The sequence below is a fragment of the Oryctolagus cuniculus genome, chromosome 10, assembly GCF_964237555.1.
Source record: "Oryctolagus cuniculus chromosome 10, mOryCun1.1, whole genome shotgun sequence".
In the NCBI taxonomy this organism is placed as follows: Eukaryota; Metazoa; Chordata; class Mammalia; order Lagomorpha; family Leporidae; genus Oryctolagus; species Oryctolagus cuniculus.
The window spans coordinates 5,766,214-5,787,210 of record NC_091441.1 but is presented as its reverse complement, the minus strand read 5'-3'; the positions used below and the strand labels follow the sequence as shown (position 1 = coordinate 5,787,210).

The window sequence follows — 20,997 nt, the reverse complement described above, 5'->3', positions numbered from 1 at the left end:
GGTCCAGGGGCACCGGGGTCTCCCCGCTGGGGCTGAGCAACCAGCCCCTGGGAGCTGGGCCGTTCTCCCCACCCCACAGAGTCTCAGCCCCGCGCGCTCTCTCTCTTCCCACCTGCGCGCTCCCGGGGCCCGAGCTCGCCCGCACGTGCGGACCCTGAGCCGCAGCCGCTCTCGCCCCCGGTCACGGGCTGGGGGGTCCACCTGGACAAAGGCTGGTTCCCCGCTCGCTCCGCGGTCGAGCGGCCACACGGAAAGTTTGCACCTGCCCCGAGACTCCCAGGGACTGCGGGGTCCCCCGCCTGGCCCGCCCGGGGGAGGGCTCGAGGCGCAGGCGGCTCGGCGGGAAAGGTACTCACTGGGAAACAAACTGCGTCCATGGATCATGTCTGTTCCTTACAGCAGAGGCTCCGCGCTCCACTAATTCCATTTAGAGACGGGAGGACTTGCAGCTGTGCGGGAGAGGCTGGGGTCCGGAGATGGCGAAGATGCAAATGGAGAGCAAAACACAGGGGGCAGAGAGAGAGAGGGAGGGGAAGAAAGAGATCCGAGCCCGCCCGGCAGCCAGATCCCGAGGAGTCGTCCCGCGCCCGGGCTCGCGCGCGCTGCGCTCGTTCCTCGCTCACGGCCGCGAAGCCAGCAGCCGCGCCATGGCGCTCGCATCACTCCCGGGCGCCGGCCGCCACCTTGAGCGCGGCCGCGGGCTGCGCCCTCCTCCCTCGCATCGCCGCCGCCGCCGCCGCAGCTGTCAGCAGGACGCGGCGCGCGGGCGGCGGCGGGCGCGGGGCGAGCACCCGGGCGCCCCGAGCCGGGGCCGGGGCCGGGGCCGGGGCCGGGGCCGGACGGCGGGCGCGGCGGTGCGGGGCCAGTCCAGACCGACGGCCGCGACGGAGCGGGCGGCGGCGGCGGCGGCGGCTGGGGCTCGCTCAGTCCCCAGTCGCGTCCACGCCGAGTAGCAGGTCGCAGCGGCCTCGCGGGCAGCGTGTCCAGCAGCAGCAGCAGCAGCCGTCCTCTGGCCAGCCGTTGGGGATCTTCCGCTGAGGCATCGAAGACCGGGGGAAGGGGTCCGTCATGGGCTCGCCGGGCTCCGCGCCGCCTCTGCGATCCTGCAGAAAGAGGAGCGCGCGGGTGGGCGTCTGAGAGGAGGGCGCGCGGGCGGCGGAGGGGAGCGTCGCGGCCAAGGGGGCGGGGACCGGCGGGGGCGGAGGCGGCGCGGCGAAGGCAGAGTTACCCGGTGAGCGCCTCAGCCCCGGACCCCTGCTGCGCGACCCCGGCGCAAGCCCCCGGGCCCGGGTGGCCCCGGGCAGGTCCGCGCGCTGCCGGCGCCCCGTGGGCTGGTGCGCGGCGGAATGGGGCGCGGCGGCGGCCGCAAGGACATCGCACGCGCCCGGGGCCCGGGGACAGGGGGAGGGGTGAGGCCCGCGCTGGGATCAGCCGCGCTGCCAGGCCTGGGGAAGTGGCAGCGGATGCCAAGTGGGACCCTCCGGAGGGGGGAGGGAGGGAGGGTCTTGCGAGGACTCCCACCCCCGTGCTCTGGAGCTTGCTTTGCACTTTTTTAAGGGAGAGGAATTGCGACAGCTGCCCCCCACCCCTGCGGTCCCCCGTGCGCTGGGCTCGGGCGGGGCGACCAGGCAGGGGTGCGCCCCAGGACCACGCGGCCGGGAAACTTTCCCGATTCTTCTGCGGACCCGACGAGAATTTCGCCCATCTCAAAGGGGTCCTGCGTGGACGCGAGCGTCTTGCTCTTTCCCTTCCACTCTGTGTAGGGCCTTCCAACCAACCCCCACGGCGACTCCCGCTCTCCCCAGCCCCAGCCCCACGTACACAGGCAGGCACGCGCGCCCGGCGCGCTGAACTCGGGGACTGGAGTTGCGGGAGAGTCGGCGCGGGAAGAACCCCAGCTCGGGGAACGCGAATCCACGCCCGGGAGAGAGCGGTCAACGCTGGGCAGCGTCGCGGACGCCGGAGCGCGGGTGCGGGGAGTCCCCTCCTGGACGCTGCCGCAGCACCTCCTCCCCGCCCCGGTACCTCCTCCCCGCCCCAGTCCGTCCCGCCCTCTCTGGCCTCTGCGGACTCGGTCCGCTCCGGCCACGGCCGCGCGCGCCGGATCTCGCGACCTCGCAGAGGGGGGCCGACCCTCGCCCCAGCCCCAGCCGTCTGGGACGCCCCGGGGGTTCTCATCCGGGGACGCGGCGCCTCCGGCTCCACAGCCCAGGCGAGGATGATGGCGGTAGGAAGAAGTAAGGGAGGGAGACCGCCGCAGACCGACCCTGCGCTGCGAAGACGGGAGTCGCCTCCCAAGGCCAAGGAGGAAACCAGGGGCCCACAGAGGCGGCGGGCAAGCGCACAGGCCAGGGAGCTGCAGGCGGCCCCCAGCCCTGCCCGACTTCGCGGCACCTGCTGCTGCGGCGGCGCCGGGGAGCTCAAGTGGGCGCGCGCTGGCGGGCGGGAGCGAGGGCGCTGTCCGCGGTCCTGCCTGCGTCTGCCCCAGAGCGGCGCCCGGGAGAGGGCGGAGGACTCCGGTCAGCGCCCTGGGAGTGGGGGATAACAAGGTGACTGTACTCTCCCCGCGCCCGGCCTCCAGATTCCGGAGGGGCTCCAGGAGCCCCGGACTCAGCAACACGACTCCTGTCACCAAGCTGCGGGCGCGTCGGTCTCCAGGCAGCTTCCAGTCCTAACGGTGGGGTAAAGCGACGGAGAAAAAGGGGTTGTGTGTATTCTTCCGAGTGTGGGTGGGTGGGCGCGAGTGTGGGGGATGGAGGGGAGAGAGAGGGCTGCGCGCGCCCGCAGAGCGCCAACTCAGCCAGAGCCTGGGTCTGAGAGCAGAGTTCCAAGCCAGACTAAAGGGAGCAGGGTGAGGGCAAGTGGAGCCGGCAGGTGCCTGCCCATCCACGTAGGGCAGAAGGTCCTGGGGGGCTCCCGCGACCCCCGAGAGACGCTGGTGCCCGTGAAGGCCGCAGGTGCGGAGCCGTGGGGTTGTGGTGTAGAGGGGGAGGTCGGGGAGAGGGCAGGTGCCTTGGAGTGAGGAATACCCCAGCTGTAAAGAGGCCGGAGCGCCCAGAGTCTGTTAACCCGCGGCCCTGAGAGGGTGAGCCACCCAAACACCTGTCACTTCTAACCTGCACACAGGTCACCTGTGTAGGGTGTAGATCCTGAAGAAAGGCCAGCGCCTCCAGGTGATGGCTGGGTTCTGCAAGACTGCAGGGCCGCTGGGTTTCCTACCCAGATGTGCCTTCCTTGCGAAAACGGCAAAGTGCTTCCACAAAACAGTGGCAGCGTGCAAAATTGTGTTTATGGAGAATGACTGCATTTCTCACCCGCGATTAGAGGAAGCAAATCTTCATTTTTTTGGCTAAATGCATCCACTCAACCCAGGCAGGTTTCTCAGAACAGGGTTTTGGTGACTCGGCCAAGGAAGTGGCCATTGTGAGTTCTGCAGAGTTCTGCTTGCAGGTAGGCGTGGGGGTAATGGTGGAGGGGACAGGGACAGGGAATCAGGAATGGAATCCCAGGGAGAGGAGAAAGGATTCTGACATTCTGTCCACACCTTTCTTGGGAAAGAAATTCTCACAGAGTGGCCTCTTGAGCATTGCTGTCCAGCTCCATCCTGGGCAGCGCGAGGGGCTGAGATCCATAGAGATCACTTAACAGTAAAGAACCCTGGCGGGTCAGGGCCATCGCACACCCAGGCCGCTCTGATAAGAAGGGCTGAGCCCGGGCCAACACCGAGGCCTGGCTCCTCGCCTCCCTGGCTTGCAGCTCCGACTTTCCCCTTGAGGAGTCTGCTCCTCCTCCTTCAGGCACGCAGACTTTAATCATCCACCACATTCTTGGCAAGCTGCCTTCTCACCTAGAGTCTCAGAGTCACTCCTTGCTGAGCAGGGCTTCCTCCCTCACAGGGGCCTGCAAAGTTTTTTCTTTCTCAATGTATGGTAAAAGTTCAGGTTCCCCTAGGAAAGGTTGCACACATGTGGTCAAATAACACAACCTGCCCACTTTAAAATTTTTAAATTTACTAATGCCTTTCTAGCTGCCCTGGAAGACCTTACCTCCATTTCTCTGAGTTAACATTAAAATAGTGACAGGAGTGGTAATTGGAGTGTCTTTGGCTTCTTTTGAACTTGCATCATTATAACAATGCAAGCAAAATTTCCAAACCCTAAAAAGAAATGATATGGGATGCTTGCTCTTACAAGCCAAGTGTATGCAGTATTCGTCTATGCAGTTTTTGTACATACATATATTTGCACATTCAATTCTCTATAGAAAACAGTAAAACCCCAAGTCCACTAAATCATCATTAATTCAACTGCAGTAATTGGTATCATGTTAAAAGTTATCTTTCCATTGCTAAAATGTGATGTTACCAAAAAAAAAAAAAAACCTAAAATGAAATACTTCTGACACATTCTTTATTGCATTGATGTTTAAATCACTAAATAACATTTGGATTCATTTACATGGTTATGAGTTATAAAGTCTGTTTTTCCCATTTTAATAACCCAACAATATAAAACTGATTAAATTGCTTTATAAAAATCAATAAATAATGCATCATCAATATTGTAGTGTGTTTGAAAGTCATCTGTAGTACTGTAATGGGAAGTCAGTTTTAGGTATTTTGATGAGGCCATTTCTCTTTAACCATCTGTAGGTATATTCTGTCAGAGTATAAATTCTTCAGGAAACAAAATATGTGACAAAATCTCAGAAATCTTACATTTAAGCCAAGCAAGATATTTTATGATCATGACTACAGGAACATAAAATGTGGTTCCCTTAGAAGTGCAGGCATTTTAATTTTACAATAGCACAAGAATATTAGCCTCTTGTGGGCAGGAGCATCCACAGCACTGCATTAACCCAGCCAATGTTTGCCAAGCACCTTCAGGCATGTAGTGATTATCCTTGTTTCATAGTAAGTGGCAGTTCTGTTCCAAGAACAGTGTAATGCTGTCTCTATTTGGGGAAATCTGAGGTGGAGAAAATTGACTCAGTGATTCACCAATCAAGTGACATTTTAGAAACTTTCATCTCTGGTAGATATTTAATTGACAACATTGTTGTCAGCACCAGCCTAATTACTAACTGGTATTCTATAAATAAACGCAATCCAAGGAACATTTATGAGGATACATCTTGAGATTGTAGGGTAGAGGCTTGTACAGGAGCTGTGTTTGCAATAGAATCACATCACGGCTTTCACTCACTGTCTTCATGGGGAGAACACAAGTTCCCATTGCTAGTTGAGGAAGGGATGTAACCATATTCAGAAATACAAGTTAAGATGAAGAGTAAATTTGCATAGTCAGTGTCAAAATGTCTGTCAATGAACATAAAGAAAACATTTTTTAGCATTGTTAACTCAGATATGTGAATGTTAATTATGTATTAAACATAATTTTTGTTAATAGCGTCACACAAGATTTCTGGCTTTGGCTATTTAGGATGTATCACATGCTATGGTTTGTTGATATGTGAATGTGAGAAACAACAGTAACCAAGATTTCCTGTTGAAAATCATCCTGGGAGTGAATTTATTGCAGGGTTAGTTGCCTGGGCTTCAGGCTCCCATTTTCCTTTTCAAAGTGCCTGGTTTTGAGCCCTGGATACGCTTGTAATCCTTCCTGCAATTGCACACCCCGAGGGTTAGTGGGTGATGGCTCAGGAAACAGGTCCCTACCGTGTGCTGCGTGAGGCCTGAATTGATTTCTGGCTTTTTGGCTTTGGCCTGAGCCAACCCCAGCTATTGTGGGCATTTGAGGGCGTAAACCAGTGGATGGAAGATTTCTCTTTCTCTCTCTGTCTCTCAAATAAATAAATAAATTTTTTAGAAGGAAATGAGCCTGAATGTGAATGTAGACCAGAACTTATCTCTGACTCTTGAAATATATTTTGAGGCAAGAAACCAACATTGGAGCATGAAAGTAAATGTTTAATGAGAGTATTGATCATTTAGAACAAATTAATCTACTGTTTTCCTAGTGTCCTTTCTCTCTTATACTTGCAATGGCATAGGAAATGTCTTAAAAGTTTTCATTTATGTTTGTAAAACAAGAAAGAAAATAAAGTAGCTCTGTTTGCAGTTTTTTGGTAGACCAAGTTGCAAAATGATACAATTTCAGAAAGCAGCAATGCAGCAGTAGAATTTTTGCCAACTAATTACAGTTACATTAAGTTTCAAAATCTATGGAAAAGTACCATCAATGTTTTCTAGTAAATTCACATTTAAAATAATAGTCCTCAACAAAATTTTCTGACATATATAGTTAATTTCTCTATATGGTTCTCTAGAATTCAGTTATTACTGTGCTATCTTCAATTCATGACTCCTGCCACAATTGTATTTCCTTCTAAACTGGCGCTTTTTAATAGAGTGAAAAGGGAAAAAAAAAGTTTGCTGAAAATGGCAGGAAGCAATGACATTTTAAAGGAACCTCCCAAAGCTGTCGCAGCACAGTCCTCAGAGCAGAGTGAGTATTTAAGAGTTTAACAGGGAGATAAGGGAAAATGAGTGTTTTACATACATGGGATACAAGTTTGTATATTTTATTTTAGAAAAGTGTTTGGGTTTTGCTTGGAAATTGTAGGATGAGAAACCTGATTTTCTTTTACAAGAAATAAATATTATCACCAGATCAGAGTACAAGTACTGAGTTGAGTACCTGAGTTAATTTTGAGCTAAAATCAGAAAGAATTCCTTTAATATGATCTTAATTTATAATTGAAAAGCACAACAGAGTTCTTTTCACCGAAGGATTATAACTTGATGCTTTTGAATAATTAATTCAATCCTGGATAATTCCTGCTTCCTTTAAAACTCCTAATTTCTCACAATTGACCAACTTTCTTAAATACCAGCAGCCTTTCTAACCAGAACAAGTGGCTGATAGCTCACCACTATCTCTCATCTCAACCACTTTGGAAAAACTTTGTAGGGAATATTCACATCACTTCACCATTTTATTTGTAGCAATACACAGCTTCACATATCTTCTAGTAATTTTTTGACATCAGTTCGCACTGTTCATAACATAGAATATAGATATGATTTGTTAGCAGTCATTTGCCTGGGCTCTGAATACATTTCAGTTAGCAAACCTTGATGTTATCCCATCTTACTATTTTAAACTGAAGAAAATTAAACCAGAAGGATTGCAATGATTTCCACAATGTCAACTTTAGAACTCCATATTTTCTAATTTATTAGAAAAACATATAAACTTTCCACTCATTTTGGACCCTCTCATTTGAGTTTGAAGGAAATGCCCAATAACATGTGTTTTGCCATCTACTCGGTTTTAGCCGGAGTGTTTGCCTCCAGAGCTGCTGCTAGACACATAAGTATCCATGAGGGTTAACAAGAAAGAAAAAATAAGAATAATCTTGAAAAATAGCAAGTACATTTTAGTAAACAGGATAGGTGTCAGAAACTTTTTTGATACCTAGAAGGGAAAAATGAGAGATGGCAAAGATGATTGTGTTATGGTGAAGCACACACTATATAAGCACACACTCAGTGTAAGAAGTGAACATATGAGTTGTTTTACATACACTATCCAAACTAAGAATGCTACTTTGAATTGCTAGAAAAAATGGCAATTCTTATTTTTATACAGTGTTTAAATGTCATACGTAGAAAGGTAAGAGCCTTTGACTCAAGATAGTTTCATTTGAATCTCAGGTCTGTAAATCATTAAATATATAATAAGTACCTAAACTTTCTTAATCTACATGGTCTTATCTGTAAGACAGAAATAACAACACATGGAGCTATTTAATAGTTAATGGCACTGATATAAAGAACACTTAGCATATTTATATATGGCCATAACATATATAAATATTGCTCTGTTTAATTAACTATGATCAGAACTTCTATTATTGTCAAGGTGTATGACAGCAATTTCATAGGGCTCTAGGTAGCTGAATGAGATTTATACCTATATCTATAGCTACATAAATAGTGTATCTATTTTAATATTTATATTCATATCCTCCAACCATGTTTTTGTGGCTTAAAATAACCATAGCAAAAAGGCTTGCCATGCATTCAAGCCAACCTCAAAACTAATACAAATAACATGAGAAACTATTAAACAGAGAGAATTTTGTCTCTTGGATTGAAAAAACTGGAGAAGGCTAGGGGCTTTGAGTGAGCAGTGGCCTAGACAGAGAAGGCAAGGACTCTCAGGACGCATTTGCTAAGGGGGAGCAACATAATAATGCTGTTATCTCTTCCTTGTATTGCTGTGATGCTTCTGTCAATACACATTTCTAAAGACGCTGTGGGATTCCAGTAGATGTTATTGGAGTGTCGTACATCAGTAAGAAGTCATATTCACAAGTCTTTGGGAGAGTCCCCTCTCTGTCTTTGTTTAGGAGTTAGAGGCAATGGAAAAAGCCTTCAAGAATATTAGTTGTCATATTTTGCCTAGACAAGAGACTCTTCAAAGGATATCTTAATATTCTTAAGACTAGTATTTTCTTGATGAATTTTTAAGGGTCATATTAAGCTTTGATCTCAGCTTAATCATGAAGCTCTTTTTCATTTGTTATACCCTGAATTTGATTTTTTTTTGATAGTTGTTTCTTAATCTTTATAGTATTTTGCCATCTGGAAAGTCTGGAAATGACATTTTTATTTTCATCTTAACAAGATCTTGGTCCTGTTATTTTGAATTATCCTTGAAAGGTGATCAATTTCATTTCTAGTATTGTTTGTTTAATTTTATGTCCTCATACACAAGTAAATGAAGTATCTTGGCATTCTCCCCCTAGCACGGCTTAGCCAAATTCACATCGTTCTGCTTATTTTTCTGTTTTCTACACTTTTGGTAAATTTTCCATCACTACACATGCCAACTTCCCCCTACTCCTGGTAGCAAGTTCTGCATTGTCTTTTCAGCTCTATTAGCAGTCTTAAGAATTGTCAAGCCTCCAAGTCCTGCTCCATTCCAAAGCCAATGTCACTTGTTTTAGCCTTTTATTTTGGGAGCACTAGCTCACTTCCAAATACTATTATAGGAATGTACAACCATGCAACAAACTACACCAGGATTTTGTGTTAAGACAATCACTAGGCAGGGTCTGGATGGATGGCTTATTTCTGTCCCTTGTGGTAGCAACTGGTGTAGCCAGAGCTGAGGATCAACTTCCAGGTTGGCTGCATTAGTATCTTAGTGAGCCTGATGCTTTGATGATCCTTTTTCTCTGTCACTCACTCATCTGCTCTCTCAATCTCCCCCCTCTCACAATATCTCATCATCCAATGCTTTTTCTTAAAGATTTATTTGAAACGCAGAGTTAGTAGAGAGGAAGACACACACACACACACACACACACAGAGAGAGAGAGAGAGAGAGAGAGAGAGGAAGAGAGAGAGATGTCTTCCATCTGCTGATTCCTACTCAAACACTCAAATGGCCATGGCCATCAGGGTTGGGCTAAAGCCAGGAGCTTCATCCAGGTGTCTCACATGAGTGGCAGGGGTCTGAGCACCTGGGCTGTCTTCCACTGCTTTTCCCAGGTGCATTAGCAAGGACCTAGATTGAATGTGTGGAGCAGCCAGAACTTGAACCAGCACCCATGTTGGATGTCATCATCGCAGATGGCAGCTTTAACCCACTGTGCCACAGTGCCAGCCCCTCCTCCATTGTTTGACAGACAGCTTGAGTGTCTCACAAAATGGTAGTCTTAGGTTATTTGCACTTCTACAAGAAAGTAACAATGTACAGCTAGACGTGGCATCTTATCTTTCTGCCATACCTTGACCAAACCAGTCATAGTACACATTCAGATTCAGAGAGTCAGATAAAGTTTTTTTCTCTTAAGAGGAGAGAGACCCAATCACATTTCAGAAGAGCGTGTGAGATTTGCGATTTTGTCGAGACCATCTTTCATAAATATGGTTGACACATCTGTGCTGTTGCCACCCTTCAGCTCAGACAGCATCAGGGTGGACAGGAAGCTGAGAGTAACATCAAGGGATCCCAGGGTGCAGCCTCATTGTGGGGTGCTGGACAGGCAGAGGAGCTTGCTGTCTTCCAGCCTACTCCACACCTGATCTCTGTAGGGCTGATCAACCATAAAAGTACTTGGATGCCCTGGACCAAGAACAGTATTAGGACATAGATATTGTAAGATGGGATTGGGGACAGGGACTGGTTAAAGAAAGATGCAAACATTAAGAAAATTTGACCTATCAATAAACTTACGTGGAGAAGAGCAACTAGAGCTCGGTTTCTTGTTTTTGTTTTTTCTTTATGTAAAAATCATAACCAAAGCATCTGCTAGTCCTAAGGGACTAATGTGTTACATCACACTTCTTATGCAAGAACTCTAATATCTATACAATCAAGAACCTAATATCTATACAAACATAACATAAAATATGAAAACTTCACATCTATCTGTAAGGTTTGCAGTGGGTTGGGATACCTCTTAGAATGGCTGCATCCTAAAATCAGAGTGCCTGGGATCAAGTCCTTCCTCTCCTTTCCACTTCCTATCCAGCAAGTTGCTAGTATGTCTAGGAGGCAGCAGATGATAGCGCAAGCACTGAGCAAGAGATACTGAAAAAAACTGTGGTGGAAGATACCCAAGTGAAAGAAGTAAACTGGGATTAAAATTTAAAATTAGGCAAATAGAGCCTAGGGAAAGGATAACTAAAAATGCTGTTGTGTACTGATAGAAAAAATTAATGTGCCAAGTAGACACAATGGTACCGTACTTAGATGCAGGATAAAATATGCCCTCAAAATTATTTCGAAAGTGAAAAAATACTGAGAGGATTAAATTAAATAATAATTGTTCTTGAAGATTTTTACCCTGGTCCTCTCATATTCTGTCACACTAAGTAGATAGTAGGTTACATTCACACCTATTGTCTCCTTTTGCTCCACATTAGAATGAGACGTTCTTCCTGAAATCCAAATACCCACCGTGGTGTTTCCAATGAACATCTTATACTCAATCTGAAAATTCATTTCAAATTTTTTATAGCTTTTTTGAATATGTTTTCAGTACAGGTTTTTTAAAAAATATTTATTTATTTATTTGAAAGAGTTACACAGAGAGAGGAGAGGCAGAGAGAGAGAGAGAGAGAGAGAGAGGTCTTCCATCCAATTGTTCACTCCCCAACTGGCTGCAATGGCTGGAGCTATGGCAATTCGAAGCCAGGAGCCAGGAGCTTCTTCTGGGTCTCCCACATGAGTGCAGGATCCCAAGGACTTGAACCATCTTCTACTGATTTCCCAGGCCATAGCAGAGAGCTGGATCGAAAGTGGAGCAGCTGGGTCTCGAACTGGCGCCCGTGTGGGATGCTGGCACTTCAGGTCAGGGCATTAACCTGTTGTGCCATAGTGGGGACCACCAGAATAGTTTTAAATTTACAAAACAAACGTTGTGAGGTAGTAGTACAAAGAGTCCCCTTAAGTCCTTCGACTTACTTCCCCTATTAACATCTTATATCAGTATCTGTCACAATTATTGAACCACACCCAGGTCTTTAAAATTGGAAAACATTTACAATAGATGTTACAGCTTTAGCCATTGCAACACATACTACGATGATCCCTGAGTATTCAGGGGATAGTCAAGGTAATGCCACATTTATTATTTGCATAAATATCTAGTCATGACAATAACCTTAGCAGACATTTGTCTTTTTTTTCATTTTTTGTTTCCTTCCAAATTATTTTACAAATGCCAAAGTCCTCCAGGGAAGAACAAAGCTCTTATATAAAGGGTCTTCTTTTTGAGTTTTTGTTTTCTTTTTCAAGAAGACTTTTTATTGAATAAACCGACATTAGATTTGCAAGGCAGTGAGAGAAGAAGGTCAGGTTGATTCATGGAGAGCCAATGTGTTGAACTAAAATAATCCTTCTTAGACAGTCACGAAATATGTTTTGGAAAACCAAGGTCAACTTAAATAGGCAAATTTGCTAATAGAATAGATGGTTTATTTTTGGAAAAGAATGCTTATTTCCCAATAATTTTGATCCATCAAAATAGGAAAGAGGATTCATAAATTAAAGTAGAGATAGAAATAAAAGAGTAGATAGATGAACTAATTGATAATTATGGAACAAATGAATGCTCATATATTAAAATAATATCTTATTTGTGTAGAATTAACTTTTAAGTATAATTCTATTCATCTCTGTGAAATAAAGGATTTGCCTTTTCTTAGAAAACTTGTATATTATTTTAAAGAGGGAACACATTGTTCCAGTTGCTCTTAGCAATAAAGATTTTTTTATAATGTATTCTTAGTATATACCTTTGACTCATATTCATTTATTTTAGGCATACAACTCAGGATTCGTAACTGCATGCATATGGATAGAGATGCTTGAAAAGAAAACCTGCTCTTCTGGAATCCTGAATGTAGAATTAAAGCCTGTCACAGAAGCAGAATTTGGAGGAAAAAAATGGAGGATGGGATAGAGTTCTAAAAGCATTATTAAAATATAATGTGTCTGTACTTGCTTAGGCAATAAGGAAGTATTCCACTGATGTATCTTGGATTATGATTTATTTTGGTAAAGTACTTTGAGACATCTCAAAAACTGCCATTTCTTTAATAGAGACTCTCAAAGTCATTCGCTTCTCATCATTTTACTGTAATTTAATACATCTTTCTATGATATACTTTCAATTCATCTTAAAATTCCAATCATCAATATGACTCAGCATGACTGGCTATGCATACACATCAGTTGGTTTATGTATTGATATACATATTGAACTGAAGAGAGAATTTGCACTTGCTTGATTACTCTGTATGATGTAAATTTGTTGACAACTCTCAATCTTTATAAAGAAATATTATAGGACATTACATAAAAATATACAGTTGAAACCAGATTTGACTAGGTTTTTTAAAGATTTATTTATTTATCTGAAAGGCAGAGTTACAGAGAGGCAGAACAGAGGTGTGTGTATGAGGGGTCTTCCATCAGCTAGTTCACTCCCTAAATGGCTGCAAAGGCTGGAGCTGGGCCAATCTGAAGCCAGGAGCCAGGAGCTTCTTTTGGGTCTCCCACGTAGATGCAGGGGCCCAAGCACTTGGGCCATCTTCTACTGCTTTCCCAGGGCAGAGCAGAGAGCTGCATTGGAGGTGCAGCAGTCGGGACTCGAACTGGCATCCAATGGTATGTCAGCACTGCAAGCAGTGGCTTTACTCACTTGACACAGCACTGGCCCCTTGACTAGTTTTTTTTTCTTGTTTTTTAAAGGTTTATTTATTTGAAAGTCAGAGTTAACACAAAGAGAGAAGGAGAGGCAGAGAGAGAAAGAGGCTACAATGACTGGAGCTGTGCCAATCCAAAGCAGGGAGCCAGGAGCTTCTTCTGGGTCTCCCACATAGGTGCAGGAGCCCAAGGACTTGAGCCATCTTACACTGATTTCCCAGAACACAGCAGGGAGCTGGGTCAGAAGTGGAGCAGCTGGAACTCAAACAGGCGCTCATATGGCAGGCTGCAGGTTTACCCACTATGCCACAGCTCCAGCCCCTTGACTAGTTTTTAAAATGTGTATTCATTTCTATTTATTTGAAAGAGAGAGAGAGAGAGAGAGAGAGAGAGAGTGCTTCCATCTGCTGATTCACTTCCCAAATGTCAGCAACAAGCTGAGGTTGAGCCAAGCTACAGGTAGGAGCCGGGAACTCCATCTTGGTCCCCACATGGACTCATTACTTGAGCTGTCATCTGCTGCCTCCCAGGCACATTAGCAAGTTGTAGGACTGGAAGTGGAGGAGAAGGGAGGACTTGATCTCAGGCACTCTGATATGGGATGCAGCTACTCTAAGAGATGTCCCAACCCACTGGACCACAATACCCACCCCAGGTTTGACAGTATTTTGTTATGGAAAATTTCCAAGCTAAGACACATACATACCCCAACACACCCATACACATAAAGAAGCTTGAAAATTTATCAAATAAGATATATTGAGAACCTACTTTTTTGATTTACCCTAAAATCAAAAAAACAGATTTTGTTTCTCATTTTGACTTATCCTTAAAAAAATCAAAACTATATATTGTAAGAGAGAACCAAGGTAGAAAGCTCAGGAGAAGATTCACTTTTAGAAGACAACTTATGGCCGGCGCCGCGGCTCAATAGGCTAATCCTCCACCTTGTGGCACCGGCACACCGGGTTCTAGTCCCGGTCGGGGAGCCGGATTCTGTCCCGGTTGCCCCTCTTCCAGGCCAGCTCTCTGTTGTGGCCCAGGAGGGCAGTGGAGGATGGCCCAAGTGCTTGGGCACCTGCACCCACATGGGAGACTAGGAGGAAGCACCTGGCTCCTGGCTTCGGATCCACACTACCCCGTCGGTGGCAGCCATTTGGGGAGCGAACCAATGGAAGGAAGACCTCTCTCTCTCTCTCTCTCTCTCTCTGTCTAACTCTGCCTGTCAAAAAAAAAAAAAGACAACTTATAGGATGCTAGTTTTCAAGGACCGTAGTATCTTATTTGATCATCTGTAACTTTAAAAACTTTATAAATTTCTACATGAATATCTATTTGTTCTTTTAAAAATGTGACAAAATACGTAAGATAAGCTAGGAAGACACTGAATGACAATGTTTTCTAAGAAGCGGGATGCATTTGTTGATTAATTATTTATTATAAAAATGCTCATATACTTTATTTTTAAAGAAAAACTTTTGTTTCCTTTAAATGATAAAGAATTAACATAGTTCACTCCCCAAATGGCTGCAAGGGCTGGAGCTGGGCCAATCTGAAGCCAGGAGTTTATTCTAAACTCACAGATTTCTGATAAAATGTACAATGGGTGGGTACATTTTTGATAACTTTTGTTTCTGAAAATTACTAAATCTACTCTCAACCATCAATTATATCTGGCTAAGTATATAATTCTACATTCCTAATTGCATTCATCCATATACATCTTCCTTGTTAGTCCAGATTCTGGTTTTCATCATTTCAGTGCCCTGCTGACTCACAAAGCTGTGTGTGTGCGGATCACCCTCACCCCATCCCATGTGGTGACTTTTGGGACTTGCTAAATTTCATAAGCAGGTAGTCAATGTATGTTTTTTATTTTTTATTTATATAAGGTGAACAAATATGTATCTCATATATACAGATCTCAGAGCATAGTGATACTTTCCACCCTCTCCTCTCTCCCCAACATGCTCCACATTCCCTCTTCCTTCCTTTCTTATTTTTTCTTTGAATGTTTACAGTGATATGCTTTCAGTTTATTTTGTAATCACAAGTTTAACCCTCAATCAAATAAAGAATTCAGCAAGTAGTAAGTAGGGAAGCTGCTGTTCCTAAGAGTATAGACAAGGGCTGTAACAATAATAAAATTTAAAATGTCAATTTCACTGATATACATTATATTTTTTGTGCTCTGTATATTTATTATCACAAATTCAGTGAAACATATGGAATTTGCCGTGGGAACTGGTTTATTTCCCTAAGCTTTGCAACAATATGGAAGCAACTATAAGTCAATATATCATTTAATTTGAGAATATTTGAATTGTTGCTCTGGAGTTAGAAAAAAGAATATGAAAACAGGAGTTGAGCTGCACTCCCAGGGACTTGCACTTGGCATAGTGGATAAAGCCACCATTTGCAACATCCTGAATGGATGCCAATTCATGTCCAGACTGATCCACTTCCCATCCAGCTCCCTGCTAATAGCCTGGAAACACCCTGGAAGATGGAACAAGCCTTGGCCATTGCAGCCATCTGGGGGAGTGAAGCAGTGGATGGAAGATTCTCTCTATCTCTCTCTTTCTCTCTCTCTCGGCTTCAAATAAATAAAAATAAATCTTTAAAAATAAGGAGGATGCACTCCAAAACTTGTTGATGTTATGAATATTACTTTTTCTTATGTGTGCATTCTAAATTTTCTCTAATTTGGGTGTTGGTTGTGGTGATAGAAAACATATTCAATAAATGTGTCTTTAAAACGGTTCCGGCATCACCGCCCAGCACAAGTTTCAGGTGTCTCTGTTTTTCCCAGGGTCTGTTTTCTACCTGAGAGGAAATGTCAGCGTGAACCCCTCAGCACGGTGGTGAGTACCTTCTCGCCTCTCCTTGGTAAAAGTGAAGCCACATGCCCCTGCCAAAGTCTACTCTTGGCCAGGAGCAAAGAATCAAGAGGAGGAGCTGAAGTGTCAGACTTGTCCCACCAGGACTGCGGTGAGGTTCCTCGCTCTTTTTGAAAGCACCTGATGTGTGTGGTGGAACAATCAGCATGTAAACTTAATATGTGCTGTTTTCCATTCTCTGTGTAATGAATGTCGGTTTGTTTGGTTATCTGATTCCTTCTTTCTGTTGTTTTATATTGTGTGTGTTAGATAAGAACAGTTTGTCTTTTTCCCCTCCGAAAAGCAAACACTAGGAATAATTTTGAACTTCATAGAGACAGCTTTGCAGGGCCACAAAACCCTGGGTCTAAAGGTGAAATGGGAAAATGGGGAGGACACGGGGATTTTGTGAAGGATAAATGTATTTGTGTGAGTACATTTTTGTAAGCATGTGTTTTAAAGTAGGATAAAGAAGGAATAGATTTTTTTGTGTGTGTCAAAAGAGAAACACAGTCCTAGATGTTTGTCAGACCATCATTAATTCATCATTTTGTTGATATTAACTTCATTTCTACGAAGATATTCATTTATTTGTTCAGAATCTGATTCAAGCAATATTTAAATTGATGATGATGATGTCTTAAACTTTGCCAGTTATTGGTTTGGACAGGAGACTGCATTTTTTTAGTAAGGAAATTTTCCTTGATCTTCAAGAGAAATATTAGAAGGAGGCTTACTTGCTTTCTATGACTTTGTTACCACGCAAGTCTTCCTTCCTTGATTACAGCTATGTTTCAAAAGCAATGCTCCAGTTCATTTGCAGTTTTGAGTCTGAAGATGCCATGCCAATGAAGAATTCCATTCTTTAGGAAAAGAGGAAAAGCCAAGAGAACGGCAGATGTGAGGGCTCAGGAACATTGCCATCGGAAACCTTCACTTTCCTTGAATTTCCTGTCATAAAAATGCACAGATTTGTCAATGGCTTACATCATGATTTGCTGTACTTCCCTTCAGATGCAAATCAACGCCTTCAAACTATAACCCTTTGAGAGAAGAGATCATCTTAGCACTACTCTAACAATTTGTCTTTCTGGCTTCTCCCATTACTCTGAACAAGGTCCAAAATCTGCTTCATTCTGTCAGTGTATAAATATGTTAGCTAGCGTAAAGCATAATAAATCAACAACATCAATGCAATGAAATGCTTAAGAAATGGAAATATCCTCTGTAAACAATAAACAGTGAAACTTTTATTTTTATTGACCTCAATCAATAATGAAGTAGTGCAAAAATAATTATAAACATGGATAGGATGTCATTGAATGGATGTTTTATGGTTGCAGAAAAATGAGAAATCAGAAGAGAAGTGGAGTACTATAGTTCTATAAATATTCATTTTAAAGGAAAATATATCATCTGTTAATGGATTTAATCTCTTTATTCACACAGGTTGTTAAATGTGCTTTGGGGTGTGCATTTGGTGCAATGGTTAAGACACTGCTTGACATGTTCACATCCCATATAGGAGTGTTTGGTTCGAGTTCTGACTCCTCTCCTTATGATCTGGCTTCATGCTAATGTGCACCTTTGGAGGCTGTAAGTGATGGCTCAAGAACTTGGGTCCCTTCGACCCTCACAGGAGACCTGGATCAAGCTCTTGACCCCCAGCATTGGTCTGGTCTAACCCCAACTGTTGTAGGCAATTGGGAAGTGAGCCAGAAGATGAAAGATCCCACTGTGTCTATCTGTGTAAGGGAATTTCTACCTTTAAGTTGCTGTTAAGTAGAATTACAAAATTATTTGAATGAGACAAGAAACTGGCTTGGATTAATTTCTACAATGAATGCCAAATCTGTAAACAAACATAACCTTGCCTCAGTAACATAAATGCAAAGTTAGTTTAACCTTTAAATTAATCCATGCAATTCCTCATATTAATAGAAAAGGTAGAAAGCTATATGTTCATTTTAATCAATGAGTAAATCTCAAAGATGAAACCTAATAAAAGAAAATTACTGACAAAGTGACCTACCTTAAATTGATAAATATATCAATAATAAAGCTGCAATGGTTAGCATGCTTCAGTGAAAACTATTTAAAATTTTCTTGGTAAATTAATATTGTGCTGGAAATCCTAATTAAAGGCAAACAAATAAAATGCAAGATTTAAACAGGGATAATAAAGCTAGCAATATGTGGTGACCGTATAATTGCATAAATATAAATTTATAAAAAAACTGTCAATAAATCAGGAAATTGAGAAGTCAGTAAAACAGATCACTACCTATACAACTCAACACCAGAATTTTATTTATGCATAAAAATAATAGGATGACATGCTTTCATACATAAACACACAGTAATAAAAGATAGCATCTTAATACTACCAAAACTGTCAAATAATGACTCCAACCAGAGAGAATGAACAACTCTAGTGGTGAAAACAGCCCAGTATTACTGATACAACATTGGGAAGGTGTTTCTTAAAATAATATTGAACATTTTCATGGATTAGAAAACTGTGAAATATATTTATTGAAGCTGACAAATTTGTCTGTAAATCCAGTACAGATGAACTCAAAATCTCAACTATTTTGCGACAATGATAAACGTCTTCAAATTTATATAGAAATGCAAAAGGTCAGGGCTCTCCCAGACCCTCTTGAAGAAGAGGAAGTGAGACACTATGATCTCCCAAATACTGGGAGTTACTACAAAGTTCTGTAATTGATAAAGTGTGTTGTGGCACAGGAAGAGAGAACTCTACCAATTAAACTGATCATAGGGCCCAGAAACAGATCCACTCAGGTATTAACATCTAATTTATTACAAAGAAACGGGCTAAGCATGCAGGTGGAAAACATGATAATTGATTTCTGCCCGACACATATATGAATACTGAATCCAGGAGGGAGACTTAAAAATGAGGAAATTGATAAAGCCTCTGGAATGGGTTATAATGGAATGTTTTATAACTTACATATTTGGCAAATTTTACTGATTAAACACAAATCTCTACTTATAAAAGGATTAATAAAATTTTACTTCAACAAAATGAAATATTTTTAACTAAAACATCATTTTAACTCAAAGAAAGAAATAAGGTAGCAAGCCACAGAGGTGCATAAGCTATGTGCAAAAGCTGTAACAACGATCTTCTCAAGCTAATCAATCAGTGAAAACAATAGAAAAATGAAGTATTTAGGATGAATCTCACAAAACAATATATCCAAATAATCAATAAATGTATGAAAAATGGCTCAATTTCATTATCCATCAAAGGAACATAAATTAAAAGTATAAAGAGGCTCCTCTTCATCATCACTACAGTGCTTAAAATAAAATATAATGGTGAAAGAGAATCACCCCCCTCGGAAAGCATTTTGGCTTCCTCTACATTTTTGAGAGTTTACGTAACATCTCACGCAGCTCTTTTTGTCCTGGGATACCACGTCTCGGAAATCTATGTGTGTAGCTAGCTCATGTATACACGTGACTCTAACTGCTGCTGCATCTACTCACCTTTCACATGTTACGCTAAATAAGAGTCCACACTAATGTCTGCAACTCTAATCCGTACCACAAGGTCCATTTTAGTTTTCTGGCCACAGCAGAGATAAACTTGAGAAACTGCTCACTTGTGTGTTTAGCTCCAGTGCATAGGTACAGCAGATTCAGAACTGTTAATTTGCATCCGCATGATAAGTGCAATCTAGAGTATACGGAGTACAATTGCTTTGCTCTTTAGCCTTCAGTTTCCAGTCAAAACGCCACTTTTAAAGTGACTGATGCAATTTCTTTCCGCTAATGGGGAGACTCATTTGTCACTATCTAAATTCCACCCCAAAATCTTATGATGCACGATGGCTAATTTCGTGTCAGCTTATCCAGGGCACAGGGTTCCCATATATTTGACCAACCATGATTCTGGGTGTGTCTGGGGGGATGTTTGTGGATGAGATTATCCTTGAATGAATATATCTTTGTATCAGCTGATTACGTCATTAATGTGGATGGGCCTGGTCCAAACAGTTGAAGGCAAAATAAAGTCCAAGAGGCTGTCTGTTTCCTGAGTGAGTGGGAGAGGATGCTTCCTGCATGACTGCCTTTGGACTGGGCGTGTTTTGATCTTCCTCTTTCCCCTCCCTTCAGAATCAAACTGAATCATCAGCTTTCTGAGTCGAGCCTTCTAGCATTTGGACTGGAGCAGTGCTGTCAGGTCTCCTGAATCGTGGGCTTTCAGGCACAGCCAGGAATGAAGCCATCAGCTCTTCTACGTCTCCTGGTTGCTGACTCATCCTGCAGATACTAGGACTTTTCAGGCCCTGTGCTTTGTGTAAGCGCATTCCGGTTTCTCTAGAGAACCCCAACTTGTACACTAGACTGAATATATAACAATCATTAAAAATAATTAATGAAATATACAGTAATATATAACATTAAAATTCAATTTTTGTCATGTCATGTTTCTGGACTATAAGGATACTATGTAATCATATAATAACCATCTCACTAATGTACAGAACTAAAAATCCTCTGCATATATCCTAAATACCTCCTATTTCCTAACTTTCTGAAATAATTCATCTGCTTTCTGCCCCTGTATTTTTGTCTTTTCCAAAATTTCATATAAATAGAATCATGCAATATGCCGATTTTTTAGTCTGGCTTCCTTTGGTAGTAAAAAACATTTAAAATTCATCCTTGTTACTGTGTAAGTCAGTAGTTAGCTCCATTTCAATGTTAAATAGTATCCTGTGGTATGGAGAATCATAGTTTCATGAATGTGGTGTGGTGGTTAACATACAACAGAAAGCCTATGCTTTAACTTCTGATTCTGGTACTTAACAATTGTCAAGATCTTGTGAAGTCTAATTTCTTTGTTCCTAAGTTTCCTTGTCAGTAGACTGAGCATAACCATATCT

The 20,997-nt window shown here is 43.2% G+C and overlaps 2 protein-coding genes across 5 annotated transcripts in view; one reads left to right on the top strand and one right to left on the bottom strand.

Annotated features, from left to right (window-relative positions):
- Positions 1–692, bottom strand: part of NETO1 (neuropilin and tolloid like 1) — a 166,807-nt gene extending 166,115 nt beyond the window's left edge. For 3 of the 4 annotated variants that reach the window (XM_051851106.2, XM_051851104.2, XM_051851105.2), the window contains exon 1: positions 357–601. In XM_051851106.2, coding sequence (XP_051707066.1) covers positions 357–384 — 28 coding nt within the window. In that variant the 5' untranslated portion in view covers positions 385–601. Of the gene's footprint in view, positions 1–356 lie in introns of all 4 variants that reach the window. The other variant, XM_002713649.5, reaches the window with a different exon arrangement.
- LOC103349411 (collagen, type I, alpha 1b-like) lies at positions 477–20,522 on the top strand. Its single transcript, XM_070050033.1, has 4 exons — positions 477–650; positions 743–2,677; positions 17,522–17,668; positions 20,225–20,522. The coding sequence occupies exons 1-2, from the start codon at positions 477–479 to the stop codon at positions 2,543–2,545; spliced, it is 1,977 nt and encodes a 658-aa protein (XP_069906134.1). The 3' UTR covers positions 2,546–2,677; positions 17,522–17,668; positions 20,225–20,522.
- Positions 20,523–20,997: the final 475 nt, after the last annotated feature.